The sequence below is a fragment of the Amaranthus tricolor genome, chromosome 3 (genome assembly GCF_026212465.1).
Source record: "Amaranthus tricolor cultivar Red isolate AtriRed21 chromosome 3, ASM2621246v1, whole genome shotgun sequence".
NCBI classification, from domain to species: domain Eukaryota; kingdom Viridiplantae; phylum Streptophyta; class Magnoliopsida; order Caryophyllales; family Amaranthaceae; genus Amaranthus; species Amaranthus tricolor.
This window is the reverse complement of record NC_080049.1, coordinates 22,135,388-22,151,603: the sequence shown is the minus strand read 5'-3', so window position 1 is coordinate 22,151,603 and position 16,216 is coordinate 22,135,388. Positions and strand designations below refer to the sequence as shown.

Genomic DNA, 16,216 nt, shown 5'->3' with positions numbered 1-16,216 from the left:
GTAGAGATAAGTTTATGGGGTTTAGGGAAGGAGAAAAAATGTAAAAATATGGAGATCAGAGAAGGAAAATGGGAGATGGAGAGAGAAATAGCACAATACTTAGCTTATAAAGAAAATGAATAAGTTTTGGTGACAAAATGTTTTTATTGTTCAATCAAACTTATTACGCCTAATTACTAAAAAATATACCGTTTAAAAATTTTGAACAACAATATTTGCGACAAAAATTGCCTTTTTGCCACTAATTTTGTTACCAAACTTAGAAACAAAAGCTTTTTTTGTCGCCAAACTTTTTTTTTTTATAGTATTATATAGTAATTTCTGAAAGAGACGAAAGAAATAATATTGAAAAGCATGCAAAATTACAATGATATGATTATATGTCATTTAAAACACAGTGAATATGATGTGTCACTTACCTAAAATATCTAAATTAGCTAATATAACTGGCTACCAAACTACTTGTAACGTAAGGTATGTTTGGGAAATATACGTATATATGGCCCCTACAACTACATGGATGGAAAGATATTATTTGAGTTCCAAACTTACATGTACCTTTCATATGGTTTTCATAGTGTTAGAACAAAAAATAAATCACCCTCATGTAGAGGGTCTTTGAAGTGCTGTGATGAGGTGCGACAAAGAACAAAGGTTCGTGTTGCAAGGCTGAAGCAGTCACAAGCACCAAGTTGAGGTGCTCGACCAATCGAGCAAGCTAGAATCAGTCGAGCAATGGGTCGAGTTGTTATCCAGGAGCATATCAGAATAGTCAGTAGAGGCGCTCAACTGGTCGAGCGGACCATGCTCGGTCGAGCGGGCACCAGTGCCTCATCAGTGCGCGATTCTGTTTTGTTGCGGGTTTTGTTTGGGTTTTAAGCCATTGGTCTTAGGGCTTCTAATATGCGCTAGGCTATATAAGGGAGCCTTAGAACATCACTAGAAGTAAGTGGTAAGGCTAATACCCATTAGAAAGGATAGAGTTTAAGAACCAAGAGAGTTTCTTCTATGTATTAGATTGTGGGTGATCTCCATTGTTGAATGAAATCACTATCTTGAGAGCTTGTTCTCAAGTGTGTTTGATCAGTCATTAATGTATTGTTGAATAGATTAATGAAAGTAATCATCTTTTGAGGAAGAGGTATCATTAGATACCTCATAAACAAACTGTATTGATTGATTATTTGTCTCTTGTTTATACTCTGTTTTTTCCACTTAACTTCTACATCGTTTTCTACCATTGTTGGGTCCGAGCCATCCTCTTTCACATAGTATTATCGACCTTTTGGTAGGTAGTAATAAATGGTGATAATGGGAATGAATACTAGTGTAATTTTGGTTGAAAATTTTCTTGGCTATCTTGATGGCTATGCATGTCCAACTTCAATTATCTTATTTTCTTCATAAACTTCATTCCAATGCATTACCATTAGAAGAGGTGGTATTAGGTGGTAATGAAAATTTATAAACAAAAAAACTTTTTTGTGATCAAAGTTACAATGGGAATGACATTGAACTTTTGATGAAATTTTACATTATAAATCTTTTCCATTATAGCCATTAGTACCACTAACCAAACGGATGATATATGTTTTATGACTCATCCGTGTAAATTTGCTATTTTAGATCGAAAAACACTTTTACACAATAACAAAATATAACCGAATGAAAGACATTTTTGGATAAAATAAAAATTCAGAATGAGTTTAAATCAAATTAACAAAAGATAGTGAAACAATTGTCAAAAAACGAAAGGAAGCTAAGTAAATGCAATAACCTTAAAAGAATAGTGCAATTTCATAGAGATAAGAAGAGTAATTATCACTTTTTTCTCACCCTATTCAGACTCTACATTTGACAAAACTCATTAAGGTGATGATGATAAAAACATATTTATGTTCTAATTTAATAGAGCATAGTATTAGGTACGTTGAATTTATTAGAAGATATTTACTAGAATATTTTGTATAATTAAAAGATATTATTCTAATATATTCTAATAGAATTAGCATTTAAAAGTGATGCAATATATGGTATATTCGTATAGAAGTAAAAGTTGGGTTATATAAGTGATAAGATAATGTGAAATTATTAAGGATGTTATATAAATCCAAAATTAAAGATAAGGCACACAGTTATTTGTCTTGTTGCTTTGACTTAAACTAAACAAATATATAGTTATAAAATCTAAGATCTTTCTCTTCTAAACTGTATGTTCAGGAACAACAACAATACTTCATTTAAAAGAATTTTCTTTACAATTCCTAATTAGAACAAATGGAAAGGAGCAGAAAGTCCAATTATGAGAAACGGTTCATGGGAATCGCAATGTTAAAGCAGGAACAAACCTTCAGAGAACAGGTAAATATTCTTTTGCAATTTTATAAATCTCTTCATTTCCAAGTATGAACTCAACATTCTTATTTGAACTTTTTTTTGTTTGACTTTTCATTTACTAGTATTATTTTTGGAAGGAGATATTTATATACACTCTTTCTATTCTTAAAGTTATTCTCATAAGGAATATTTATGGGAATAGAAAAAATAAAATCATTTAGATTGTGAATATATTATTTTATTGAATAATAAATTTGATGGAGAAAAGGTGGGGATTATAAGTATTAAAAATATTAAAATAAAATTACTGGAAAAAATATGGAAATCACAACTATTTAAAAATATTTTATGGAAAACATATGAGAACCATAAAAAATTTAAAAATGTTAGAATAACAAATAGAACAATATAAAATGACAAATAAAAACAATTTTAAAGAATAGAGGAAGTATATATATGTTGAAGTGTCCGTTCTTGCTCAATCACATGTTCTTAGTAGTGAACCTAGCACCTTTAATTTGGGCTTGTAAGTGGGTAATTACTCCTCTTTGTTTTGGATGCATATATATTTTTTTTAATTCTAATTTCTAACATGGTATCAAAGCGCAATTTATTGTTGTTGTCGGAAATTTAATCAAAGCACTGAAGTTGGATGATAATTTTTGCTATTACAGGTGAATGAACTTCATCGTTTATATCGAATACAAAAGAGGCTCATGGAAAATGTTAAAGTAAACCAACAAAAACTTGAACTATATCATAATCTACCAGAGAGCTGTTTAAAATCCTTTAGCAATGAAAAATCAAATTATGACAAAAATATAGTCATGGGATTGAATATAATGAGGCATGATCATCAAGTAGTATTAGTGAGCACCAATCCAAGATTGTTGTATGATACTGAAGAACACATTGCAGAATCAAAAGGTAATAATGATTCAATGAAGATGATAGACGATGAGGGTGAGATTGAGTTAACTTTAACATTAGGTCCATCTTTTATCAACCCTAGAAGAAGAAAAACAGGTAAGTCAGAGTCGGGTCAAAGCATATCATCGTCTTCAACCGGATCAAGCCAGACACGAAAAACAAGTCCTAAGGAGAACAATGGTAGAATCTCTACAACAAAATGGGATGGTTTTACTCATCAAGATTCGAGGATCGAACCGGGTTATGTTAATGAGCAAAAAAATAGTAATCCTCCATGGATGTATCAAGCTTTGAGCTTGAAGCTAGCATAACTTAATAATCCACTAGTCAGTAGATTGTTAGTTTTGTGAAGCATTTTCTTTTTTTATTCTTTAATTTCGTATCCTCCTTATTTGTGAATAAAATATAAGCAACACTTCTATTATGGGCTAGTTACTTGTTGGTGTTTATTTTTAAATATTCAATGGTTTTTAGATTAACCACCGTTTTACCATCATATTTGCCCGAAGGTATCCATTTTTTGATTGTTTCCAATTTTTAACCGGAACAGTCCTTGGTTCGTTTTGCTAGTTACTCGGATCTTACTAGAGGTGTTCATTCGGGTGATCGGGTCGGTTTCGGACGGGTGTTATTCGATTCGATTGTATTTCGGATCGGTTATTTTTCGGCTGTGTGTTACAACGGGTCACACTCGGGTCGAGTCGATTGGAGATATGTGTCCATCGGTTTGGGTACAATTTCGGTTCGGGTACTGTCGGTTCGATAAACCTAAAAAAGGAACACATTTTCGGGTCGGTTTACTTTCAGTTTCGGTTCGGATTTTCGAGTCGGGTCACTTTTAAACAACTCTAGATCTTATGGAAATTTAACAAGTCAAGGCCTTTTGTATAAAGTTTTAAGATATGTGAAGAAACTAGGTGTCCTAACTTGATTAGAATACATATTAATGCACCTATGATATATGACTAGATTCCTAATTTGTTTGAGGAAAAACAAGAAATTTGGTAAAACACAAATTCAGAAATGGACATTTACATGAATGAAGCATAAAAAATAAACAACACACAATAATTAACGAGGTTTACCCATATGTGTGTTACATCCTCCCTAGCCTGGGTATTTTCATTAATGTTTAAACAAACTTCTTGAAGCTTTCATGGAGAACTACAATGGTGATTCAAAGAGGGGGCTGAAGAAGAAAGAAGAAAGGGATAAGTGTAGATTACACTTTGAGAGTGAGAATTAATTATCCAAGATGAACTCATCTAAACTAGTGTATAAGGGGTATTTATAACACATACTCTCTAATACTTTAATGACATAAGCCTAAGACAAAGCAACGAACCAAAAAGTCCACAAAGACTTGTAGCCAACTCAGCTTCATGGTGATCAATCATGAAAGCGGAGTCGGCTTAACACACTGCCACAAGCTGCTGATTTTTCTATTAAGTCGAGTTAAATTTGGGGGTTAATAGAAGGTCAGTCGACTCGGCTTCCTCTTTTGTTCCCTGACCAAGCCTTTTCTCCTTCTCTTCAAATGTTACTTCTTTGCTTCCCATATAAAGCTACACTTATACCCATATGTCTATGCCTAAGTCCAAAACTCAAGACACATATATAACAACGTTGATTCTCAATAGTTCATTGTATTATTTGTGGCAACACAATATTAAATTTTGAGTATACCTTTTTTTTTGTTTTTATCTCGATATGACAGCTCTTCCGATCCATACATATCATGTACGTCTCTCAAATTTTGATCTAATACAAAAATAAAAAATTGACTAATATAACCAGTGTGGGTATAATGGTTAAATTATAAAAAAACATTTTCAAATATGAAAACAAACGCCCAATAGATTATTTGTCTTCCACTCTAAATCCTTTCTCTCCACACTCTTGATATGAAGAACAAAACTACAACTTCTCCCTTGAAAAAACTAAGGGGGTATTTGGTATGTGGGATTAAAGAGTGGATTGAGAATTTATATTCCAAAATATGTTAAATCCTATATTTGTTTGATGAGATTGAAAATTGAAGGTGGGATTGAGATTGGGATTTGATCCCCTTAATTCCCAAGAAATCAATACCACGAGGGTTGGTAATTGAGGGTGGGAATTGAAATATTATATTTTATTTAAAAAATCTACATATATAATTTTATTTAAAAAAGGCTAAATAGTATATTTATAATTTATTCTCATTTTCATTCTCACATACACCAAACAATGATTTAGATTATATTTTGACAATTTCCAACAAATAATTTCCAATCACATTCCAACTTTTAATTCTCAAATTCCCATTCTCAGGTACCAAAACACTGCCCTGATTGTTGTTAAAAATTTTACCCCAACCTTCCTCAATCATCAAATATGCGCTTTGACTGGTCATCCTTCATCTTCCTCTCTCAATTAAAGTTTCCTTTCTAATTGCCATTTTAATTGTTTTTTTTTTTGATGTTTTCTCCATCAATTTTATCCCTGATTTGGACAATTTGGATAATATAGTGATGCGTGTTTAAGGGCGAAAAATGTTCTTTGCAATGCAAGGATTAAAATGGCTTCACTAATTCAATCATTACACCATTCAAACTCTCAAACATTCATCAAACAACACTCACACTCACGCAAACAGAACAAGAAAGTCTTTCTTGGTTTTCTAATGTGGGTGAACGGGGTACTTTGATTGCACTTTCTGAGTACTCGAATGATAGGTACAATGCAAGGACTTCCAGCCCTAGATTGCAGGGTGCCCTTGAGATTCTAAACCACTCCGTAGTTTATCTTCCCGCCGGCCAAAGGTTGCTCCACAACCCTTGATGAAGTTTGCAAGCAAACTTCAGAAAAATCAGAAAATCCTTTTTTGAACAATACCTCTGTATTATTGATGATTAAACCAAAATTCAACGTGTTTATTACAATGAGGGCCTACGTATTTATAGAGTTTTACAACTAAAAATAGCCGTTACAAAGAGCCTTGCTAATACACGTGGATTTTAACTAACAAAACAGAAATAAAACAGAAGGCAAATCCTGATCTGGAGAATCTGTCAGACAGCCCTCCTTTCACTCGCCCTCTAGGATGCCACGTGGTCTATCAGTGAGATCCTGAGCCCTTGATGGTTTGACCCATGTGCAAAGATGACATCCCAACCTTGATCAGGGTCTATGTAATCCGGTTCTGCACTCAGGAGACTCAGCAAGGTCTGGTGGTCGACAGGAAATGCTTTGGCCTGGGATCTGCTGTATGTTCCCCTTTTTAAAGACTTGATGTTGTTCCCTGGTGCTGCCTTGGTTTCCTTGTTCCCATCACATGATCTTAGGGTCATGTTCAATCTGTGGAAGTCGTCCTTGACCCGGTTCTGCTCTTCTTGTACAATTGGCGTAGGTGACAAGTTAGGAACATTGACTTGTACTAGCGAGCTATTTGCAAAGTCCTGGTCCCTTGATGCATTTGCATCATATAGACAATTTGTTGGGTTTGTGAAACTGTGTGAACTGGGACAATTTGTGGAATTTGTTCGAAGGCCTTGCTTGAGATGATTGATTACTCTTGCCATGGAAACTTGATTTCACCTTATAATGGTATCACAAACCAAACTCTGTGCAGTATTGGTATGCTCTATCTTTCCTTATTTCATTTCAGTATGTGAATTGGCTTGCATTTCGGTACTCTTTTTTTTTTCTTTTTTTCCTCTTTTTTTTCCTTATTCGAAAATTTCTACAGAAAGGTGTTGGGAATACACAACCCCACATAATGCATTGCCTAGCAAAAATTTTAAAATTCACTGCAATTGGGCCCTTCATCTATGATCAAAAATATCCGATTGAAACTAGATACCGGATCCAGATCAGTATATTGACAAAATCAGATATCCGAATTTTCCGGTTTTTTCAATTTATTATTAATTAGTTTTGAAATACATATATTTTTTTATTAAAGATTTTGTTTAGGTTGTTGAATTTACAATATGTACAATTATAAAATATAACTAAGTTGTATAATTAATTTTTTGTTAATTTAAAATTTTGAAAATCTAACTATATTCCCAAAATAATTCGTATTTAAAGTTAAAAAAATTTAAAAAAGAAAGCCGAGGTGAAGCTAAATATTTTAGAGTAAAAAAATGTAAATATTTTTTCATAAAGCCAAGAAAATAAGAATTTTAAAATTGTATAGCTAGTATTTGATTTATCTGATTTTTAATTTGGATCAAACTGGATATTCTAATTCTGAATATTCGTTTTTCGAGTCGAAACTAGATTAAAATATTCACTATTTAGAATATTCAGATCCGACATCTGATATTGAATAGCTCTGCCCCTAATCTATGATGGGTTAATTTTAAATAGTTGACTCCAAGCTAAGTTGAATAACTAACGTTAAGCTCGTCAAAGTCAAAGTCAATGCCAAAGAATGTACAACTTTTAGGGCTACCAAAATGAGAAAGCTGTAGGACTACCATCTCAAATTTCTTATTTTTTATGTCGTATACGCAAACCAGAAAAGTAAGAGAAAATTTGAATAAAATAAGATGTTTTAACAACTTAATTTTGAAAATAAGTTTCGTGAAAACTTAATTCCCAAAATAAGCGTCCGTACATCCAAACCTAGCCTTGGAGTAAGCTGTTACTAACAGCGACTTAAAAAAGAAAAAATCAGATATGTATTTCAAACAAATGTGGCTTTTGATATATATATATATATATATATATATATATATATATATATATATATATATATATATATATATATATATATATATATTAGAACAATTATAAAATTCAGCAAACAAATGTGGAAAAAAAAGAAACAGCAGTTTACTCAATTCTCAGCGCATGCAGTTTCAGCAACTAGATGAGCTTAAACTGTACATTACTCCAAAAATAAGTCCCCTACAGCCAGGCAAGGCCATAGCTAGAAGAGCCTTACGAGATGGAATGACGACGACCTTTACTAGCCTTACCACGTCGAGGAGGTGTGAGCACTCCATCGGCAGGAATAAGAAGCCTCCCCAATTTCTTGACGGAATTCATAAACGACTTCCTAGGCAAAGGTGGCTTTTGATTAGCAGCATTTGCATTATCATTAGCAGTAGAAGTCATACTTTTAGCTGGACTACTAGTATCTGATCCAAATGTACTATTTTCAACCATATTCACAGGTTTCTCAACCTCCTTCAACTTCATTTTGAGTTTAAGAAGCTCGAGTTTTAGACCCTCGTTTTCTCTCCTTAGACTCAACAACTCATCCGAGGAAGGTGTATTAGTCGGGTACAAACTCAGAGTTTTTGGAGGAATCATTGCGTTTGCAGATGAATTTGAATCACCCCCGGAATTTTCGTTCATAGACTCACGCATGCGCAGCTGCTCATAGTACAGGACTTGAACGACTGTTTGGACTGGCAGACGGTCGTTCTGAGCTGCGTGTGCACATGCTTCGGGAGATAGCTTCTGGCAATCCATTAAGCTGGACACTTTCTTTTTCTCCAGGTCGCTTAATGTTGGATGAGCCTAAAAAAAATTTGTATTTGTAAGTAAGCTTCTACGTTATGAAGATGTCATCGAACATTTCGAATGAGCAAATTTTGCTATCAACAGAAAAGGAAACAGAACTTACCTTGAGGAATATATCAATAGCTCTGTACATCCCATCATCAGTGACCCGAGCTTGTTCAGGAATAAGCTCAGCTAGACCGGTAAACTTGGACACTGTCAAGTTTCGATCAGAAGCGATCTCAGCCAGGTAATTCTCCATCAATTTTCCGACTCGTTCAAGGTCATTTGTGTGAGGAGCGACATGATTCTCTCCCGCACCATAACCTAGATGATTTCCCTCCACTTCGCTCTCGAGATAGTTTACCATGATCCTCCGCACTGAATCCACATCGAATAAGGTTTCCCCAGTGAAACAATATGAAGGTATCAGAAGATCGTCTAGAGCTGCCTGACCAAGTTGCAAGGCCATCCGCTTCTCTAAATCAAGACGGCAAGCTACAGTTGTCTCAAGCCATGTAGAAGACCGAAGCAACATGGCCAGGAAACTAACGGATAATACATTTCGTTCCCTAGGAAGAAGACTCACTATGGTCTCTAAGACAACCCTTTTTTCATGTTCTTGCTTTGGATCCAATTTCTTCCTCCCCTTACCCATCACCTCCTGCTCCACAAGACCATAATCATACTGTCAACTTTTGCAAGAGAAAAAGGATAAAATGGCATAAATAAATCCTAGAACATGTTGTGAACTTATTGAACCCTATTGTCGGCTATTGATGCTGGATACTGATACATTTACAAGAGTCGGATACGTCTAAATACACAATTTTTATGCGTAAAATGAAGTTTCTAAGTGCCATACCAATGTCTGAGTATCAAGAATCAGACACAGGTACGTGAAGCAAAATGAAGAGTCCGAGTAACATAGATTGGACCTTTTGACATCGAAAATAAACCACCTAGAACGAAAATCAAACAAGAAAAACGAGAGCATGAAGAAATCGAGGATATCTCACCAAACCTCTAAGAGACTTTTGAGCATACAGCATGAGTAATGGACCAAGAGCATATTGCTTAAATCCTCTGGCTGTCATAGCAATCAGGATCCTTTGAAACATATCGATTCTAAGAACAGTTAAATCTTCGGCCCACCAATACTCCACAACGGGTTTTTGTTGAGGAACTAACGAAGAAGAGTTCCCACCTTCTACCCGGATAGTCCCTGAAAATTGGCTGTCCTTGCAAGCCAGAAAAGCAATAGCATCAACACAACGGCTCACCAACTTGACTTCTTCCGCCACGGGAAGCAGGGTTTCTGATGTAAGCAGAATCGAAACACAGGAAGAAAGACTCTTTAACGCTACTTCATTTATGAAAGCCTCGGTCCTTCCTACAAGGTTCCCTACTGCATGTTCCTCTGTCATCTCAAGATACTCGGCTACACAGCGGAGCATGGCAATGTTCTCTGTGTCTATCTCAAAGTTTATCCCATAGCAAAACTTTGTTGCAAGCTCAAACGCGTCTGTTCCTCCAGGAATGTCACGAATTTCAATCTTGCAGCCATCAGAATCATTGGATTCTGATATCAATTTCTTTATGTATCCACATTTTGACACCAATGGAAACTGCACTTCACATAAAACTAGTATAAAACTTCAGCTCAGTAGACAAACCCTTTTACAAGACCCTAGATACAACCTACACATTAACCGCAACAAAAATTGAACCCCTGTTGGGATGGTTTATCCCTCATCGACAAATTAAAAGATGTTGTACACACTTTATAAGTTATTGGATCCCTTCTTCCCATTGCCATATGATTTTGGATGGTATATATCTCCTTACCTTATGAAGTGTGTGCACCTCGTGTCTCCCCATTAATATGCTGGCATTCCCTATAAGTCCAGCCTAATTTAACAACCCCTAAAGGACTAGATAGAAGAACCAACCAGTGCTCCATCCTAAGAAATTGAGCAGGAATACAAAGAAACAGTGAAAGTAAGTTACCTTATGCAAAGCAAAGGAGGAATCACCAATTTGAATAGTGACATCACTAGGAATTTCCTGAGAAAAAATCCTGCAATTGACAGAACATAATTAGTAATATCTTAGTGGTTAAGACTTAAGAGCTTGTGATAAAGTTTGAAGATACATACATTTTCCATTGAAAATATAAAAAGGGCTTTAATATATATATATATATATATATATATATATATATATATATATATATATATATATATATATATATATATATATAATAAAAATAAAATATAAGAAAGTATATATAGGAGATAAAAAGGCAAACCATTCACTAGTTCTCTTCATTGCAGAAGAGAGCAACTCTTTTTTCTTAGATGACATGTCAGCAGAAGTAAGTGAAGCTGGTTCCTGATCAAGTCCCATCTTGAAAATGATCGAAAACCGCCCTTTATTATCATAATTCCACCAGAACAGTGTTATAAATATAGGGGCATAAAAAGTACCAGTAAAGAAGACAAAGGTATAGTGAAAAGAGTCAGTCAATCGAAACTGAAAAGATATGAATGTTTATGTAGGTACAAGTATGTTTTCTACCCTCCATCTCCATGAAAAATCTGTGAAGAAATATGGAAGGGAAGGAATTACCCAGTTAGGTGTAGGTGTCTAGGAAGAGGATAAATGGCAGTATAGTAAGTGTCCCATCTTGGTAGGGAACATTGATAGTGAAAAGGGACAGATATGTCAAATGAAGGATGTCCTCCAAAATCATTCCATAAATGAGTGGTGGTTAGATGAGGAAGATAACAAAATAGGATCAGATTGGGTATTTGGCTTGGCTATATAAACATTGTAAAAATTGTAATTAAGGTCTGTCTCAAATTTCCATGTGGGGGGACATCTCATTTACAGAATGTACCCATCTCCAACTGTCTTGATCATCATTAGATGTTAATTATTGTAATTTTACATTGCAAGTAGATGGAAATCTATTGTTTTAGGCTAAGCGACCCATTTCATTTCAGGATTTGGAGAGGATTGGAAGACGGTAGATCATACACTAATGATGATAATGATGTATGGAAAACGAATAACTTAGGTTTTGAATCCATTTTACCTTGAGTCGAGCTAAATTTAACATTTTCGAGCAATTTTCAATTCAATATATTTTATTTGTTAAGACATTAAAATATCCTAAATATTCATTACTCTTGTTTCAATGTCGTAAGCGCGTAATAAGTCGATTTAGCAAGTAAAGGATTATATACTCCTTAGGTTGAAAGTATGTCTCTATCAGCATTTATGATGGCTTCTCCGCTCCTCAAAACAAAAAATAGTTTAGAGTTACTTGTGTCAAGTACACAGGTTGGTTTTGTAGCATCAGACAAGTATTGTTCTTTTCAAACAATTCTTTTAACTAAGAATATCTACTGAGACAGCAGCGAGCACAACTCATCGTGGCTCCTGAACCGGTTAGCCTGAGCTCACTTGACAACAAGCGACTGCCAACCTCGGCCTAAATGATCTTTCATTGTCACGAGACCTTTTGTGACCATAAAAGGTCGGCCTGAACCTAGGTTCAGCCAGTAAAATTAATCTAGTTTTTTGAACAGATGATACACCACGCGCATTTTTCCTGCCGTCTCCTTCGAGAGGATACAGGTATGATTTGTCCGCTGCTTTCTCCCCGGACCCTAATTTTGGGTGGGAAGGAGGACGATAAGTTGATGACCATGACCATGACCATGACCATCCTAGCCTGCCTTGTACTGATCAGTACTTGTACACTAAAATCACATCTTTACTGTTTGTAATCCAATTTATCCACAGCTTAGCTACGTTTAGTGTAATCTTAACAAATGTAAGTGTCCATCCAAGCCAGGGGACAATGTAAGAAGCATAATTCAATCAATCATAAAAAAGATAAGCTTCATAAATCTCAAAATGAGAGCACGTTATAATCCAGAACAAATTATTAACAAATTCATGAAAATATATACTGCCAGTTGAAATAATTGCCCCCACAGGGAAACCAACACCAGAAGATGAGCATATATTGCCAGATAAAATGTTAAGTCATTTTCTTCAATAACAAGTGCAAGACAACACACGTTATCAGCGGGATCTTCTGCATAAAATCAAAGAACTACCAACACATCAAAGAGCGGGGGTCAATGATCTGTTGTAATCTGTATTACAACATGTTATCGAATAAACAACAATTTTCACCCAAAAGATTAGTCTAGTAGGTAGGTGAGAGGACCCATTTATAGATTTACTCTATAAACCCCACATTAGTTACCCATGTAATCGATGTGGGACAAAGTCCCATAACCTTGTAATGGCCTCAAATCCATTCCATTACATTCGAAACCCAATGAGTTTCGACTATTAGAGTATTTAACATACTTTTGGGTCTCAACCATAAGTTCAAGCTTTTGGTTAAATTCGTTCCTTGACATGGTATTAGAAGCCAGCGTGACAAAAAGTTACAGGTTCGAAATTCAACCAGCTCTCAAATTCAAGTAGAATATTTCGCACCGGGTTTGAGGAGGGTATATTGCTTAGACTTATGGATGAGGCCCCAAAATATGGTATATATTCTAACACCAACATCCCCGTTGGTCACGGCCGGCTTAAGCCAGGCCTCTACTCTGAGTTGGATCCTCATTGGTTACAACTATCTTAACCCAGGCCACCACTTTGTAGGCCACCACTCCGAGTTGGTTTTGATACCATTATTATTAATAAACAAGAGAACTCCCCAAAAAAACTAGTCTAGTGGGTGAGAGTGCACATTTATTCTATGAACTCCACATTAGTTGTCCATACAATTGTTGTGGGACAAAGTCCCATAACCTTATAATGGCCTCAAATTCATTCCATTACACAACTACCATACTCATCATGTTCAAGCCTAACCTCAAAAAAAGCAGTTGCTGCATTATCGCATCTCCCACCACCAGACAAAAACAAAGGAATAGTTACTGATTAATCTGAAGGCAATATGCTAATAGCCTTTCACAGTTAGTAAAGGAAAAGTATAACAGGCAACTAGAGCCAAATGTTGAAGATTTACGGTCTATCTTCGGGCCTTCGAGTGTTAAATCTTCTCATATGGTCATTTATCCTGTACATAAAAAGTTTCCAAGTAAATTTAGGGACTGAAAGGGAAAAGCAGTAGATGGGGACATGAGGATTAACATAGAGATAACAATGATATAGAAGCTCTAAAGTCCCTACTAAAATCAAGTCAAATCAAGCAGAAAAATCATGAAAAGATTTTATTATTCTAAATAATTTTTTCTTAAAAATAAAAAATGATAGATAAAAAGGCAACAACAATGCTAAAGTTTTAATTGATTCGGCTCTGAACCAATAGTGATCGTCCACAAATTTAACACAAGTGTAGCGCATCTTAACAAGAACTTATTTTTTTTTATCATAATGGGAAGTGACTTAGGGTTTACTAAGCTGGTTGTCACAAAGATAATATAGTCAAGGAATCAAACAAACCAAAAGTTTGAGTTGGCTAAAGTCAAGAATATGACATATATTCTAACACGTCCCCTCATACGATAATCCTTTGAGCTAAAAGTGTGGATGGAGCACAAACACTCTCTATACTTGGCTCGTGCTAAATATTTCACTTTGGCTTCTGATACATGTGAAGGAACCAACTCTGACTAAAAGCTTAAGCTAATTGTTGAGAACGTTATATACTCTAACAAATACTTCCCTCCTCCTCTACGTAAATAATTGGCAGAAATAAGAGGGAAAAAACAACAAACTTAATAACAGCAGAATATATCAATAGTTTCTGTAGCAAACAAACAAGGTGACATTTTATGAAGCTTTAAGTTTATCTCATATTCTCATTCATAAAAGAAGTGAAATTGAAGGCTGAACCACAATGTTCAAAGATATGTATTTTTCTTTTGCATTCACAGTGCTAATGTCTTTATCACCCAAGACAAAAGGCATATAGGTGTCAGAAGAAAGGTAAAGATGACAAAAAGAGGTGTTGCATCAAGAAAATAATTAAACACAAAAGATGCTTATTGATTTAACATTTGCAAAATCATAAAGTTTACACAGCATTTGAGTTTAAAAGGGCATAGGAATAGATTTCAAAACATATGTGACATGATTACAAGAGGGTTAAGACTCATTATCATCGCAATGAGTCCCGCTCATAGGCAGACTCTGGGGAGAGCGGGAAAGAATACAGACCAATACCCTCATCACAAGGAAGTCACAACCGAAGAAAGCCCGTCAACTCGAGTATCGCCTGTCATGTAAAATTAAGCCTCTAAGCAGTAGTTCAGAAACCACATAAAACTCTTTGGTATCATATCATAAGGTCATATCATAAGAATATGGCAAAAGCTGAAGCTATTTAGGCCATAAGCAGGTTTGGTAGCACCTAGATGCAAGTTACCCAAAGGAGGGGAGAGGGTCTAGTTTTATCAAGTAGAAGCAATAATTTCACATGCCCAGATATGCATTACCAGTAACATCCAATGTTGTCCCATGATTTGCCACTATGCTTTTGTGTGAAGGAGAATGTCTTACTTACCCACCAAAAAAAAAAAAAAGCTTATTTAAGCATGGACCTAGTTATTGTTGTGCTTGTGATTTGATGTTGTTAACAAACATATTTCAATAATATTACATTACATTACATAACCCTTGCCAGCTATTAAGGGGCTACCACCTAAGGTAGGGTTACGTGGGTTGTATTTGTTATGAATGGTGTGACTTGAGTTCACATTTGGTGCGTGCATTCATGTGGTGACTCTAGGGATGGAATCCCATAAGTATGTCATGAATTGGTGTATTAAGATGAGTCTTGATGAGTGTGGTTTATGATGATGATTAAAGTATGGATTAATGAGGTAATGAAGTATGAGTTATTCATGAGAGTTATGGGACCTAATAAAGAAGTTCAAAGGTTTAAGATGCTCTACTATGCAAGTCGAACAATACTGTCAGAAGCCCTCTGAAGTGCCGCTCGACCAGCTCGCTCGACCGAGCGAGCTTTAGATTGGGTCGAGCAAGCAGACAAAATGTAACAGAAACTTCCTGCAGCCCGCTCGACCAGGCCGCTTGACCGAGCGAGCCTCTGTTTTGATCGAGCGATGTCTCTGATGCTCCTAGGATGCTGTTTTTTGACTCTTCAAGTTCTTGGGGATGTTTCATTATCATTTATTCATAGCTTTAATATACTTAATGTTACTTAGTGTGATCTCTCCTATAAATAGAGAGCTCTCATTCACATTGTGATAATCATCCACAAAATACACTCCAAGCCAAACACTAGCCTATATCTCTTCTCTATTGTAATTCTCCATATTTGAGAGTTCTTTGAACTCCTTTGATAATATAAGAGATACTACACACCGGAGGACGTAGCCTTAGTTGGGTGAACCTCGTTAAATCTTTGTGTCGTTTTATTGCTTTACTT

The 16,216-nt window shown here is 35.3% G+C and overlaps 2 protein-coding genes across 2 annotated transcripts; one reads left to right on the top strand and one right to left on the bottom strand.

The window, feature by feature from the left end:
• Positions 1-2,189: 2,189 nt before the first annotated feature.
• On the top strand, positions 2,190-3,691 carry LOC130809322 (uncharacterized). Its single transcript, XM_057675045.1, has 2 exons — positions 2,190-2,361; positions 3,012-3,691. The coding sequence occupies exons 1-2, from the start codon at positions 2,278-2,280 to the stop codon at positions 3,576-3,578; spliced, it is 651 nt and encodes a 216-aa protein (XP_057531028.1). The 5' UTR covers positions 2,190-2,277; the 3' UTR covers positions 3,579-3,691.
• Positions 3,692-8,069: 4,378 nt separating this feature from the next.
• Positions 8,070-11,709, bottom strand: LOC130809321 (BTB/POZ domain-containing protein SR1IP1-like). Its single transcript, XM_057675044.1, has 5 exons — positions 11,078-11,709; positions 10,777-10,846; positions 9,786-10,394; positions 8,891-9,430; positions 8,070-8,784 (listed from the first exon to the last, which is right to left on the bottom strand). The coding sequence occupies exons 1-5, from the start codon at positions 11,173-11,175 to the stop codon at positions 8,200-8,202; spliced, it is 1,902 nt and encodes a 633-aa protein (XP_057531027.1). The 5' UTR covers positions 11,176-11,709; the 3' UTR covers positions 8,070-8,199.
• Between the last annotated feature and the right edge of the window lie 4,507 nt (positions 11,710-16,216).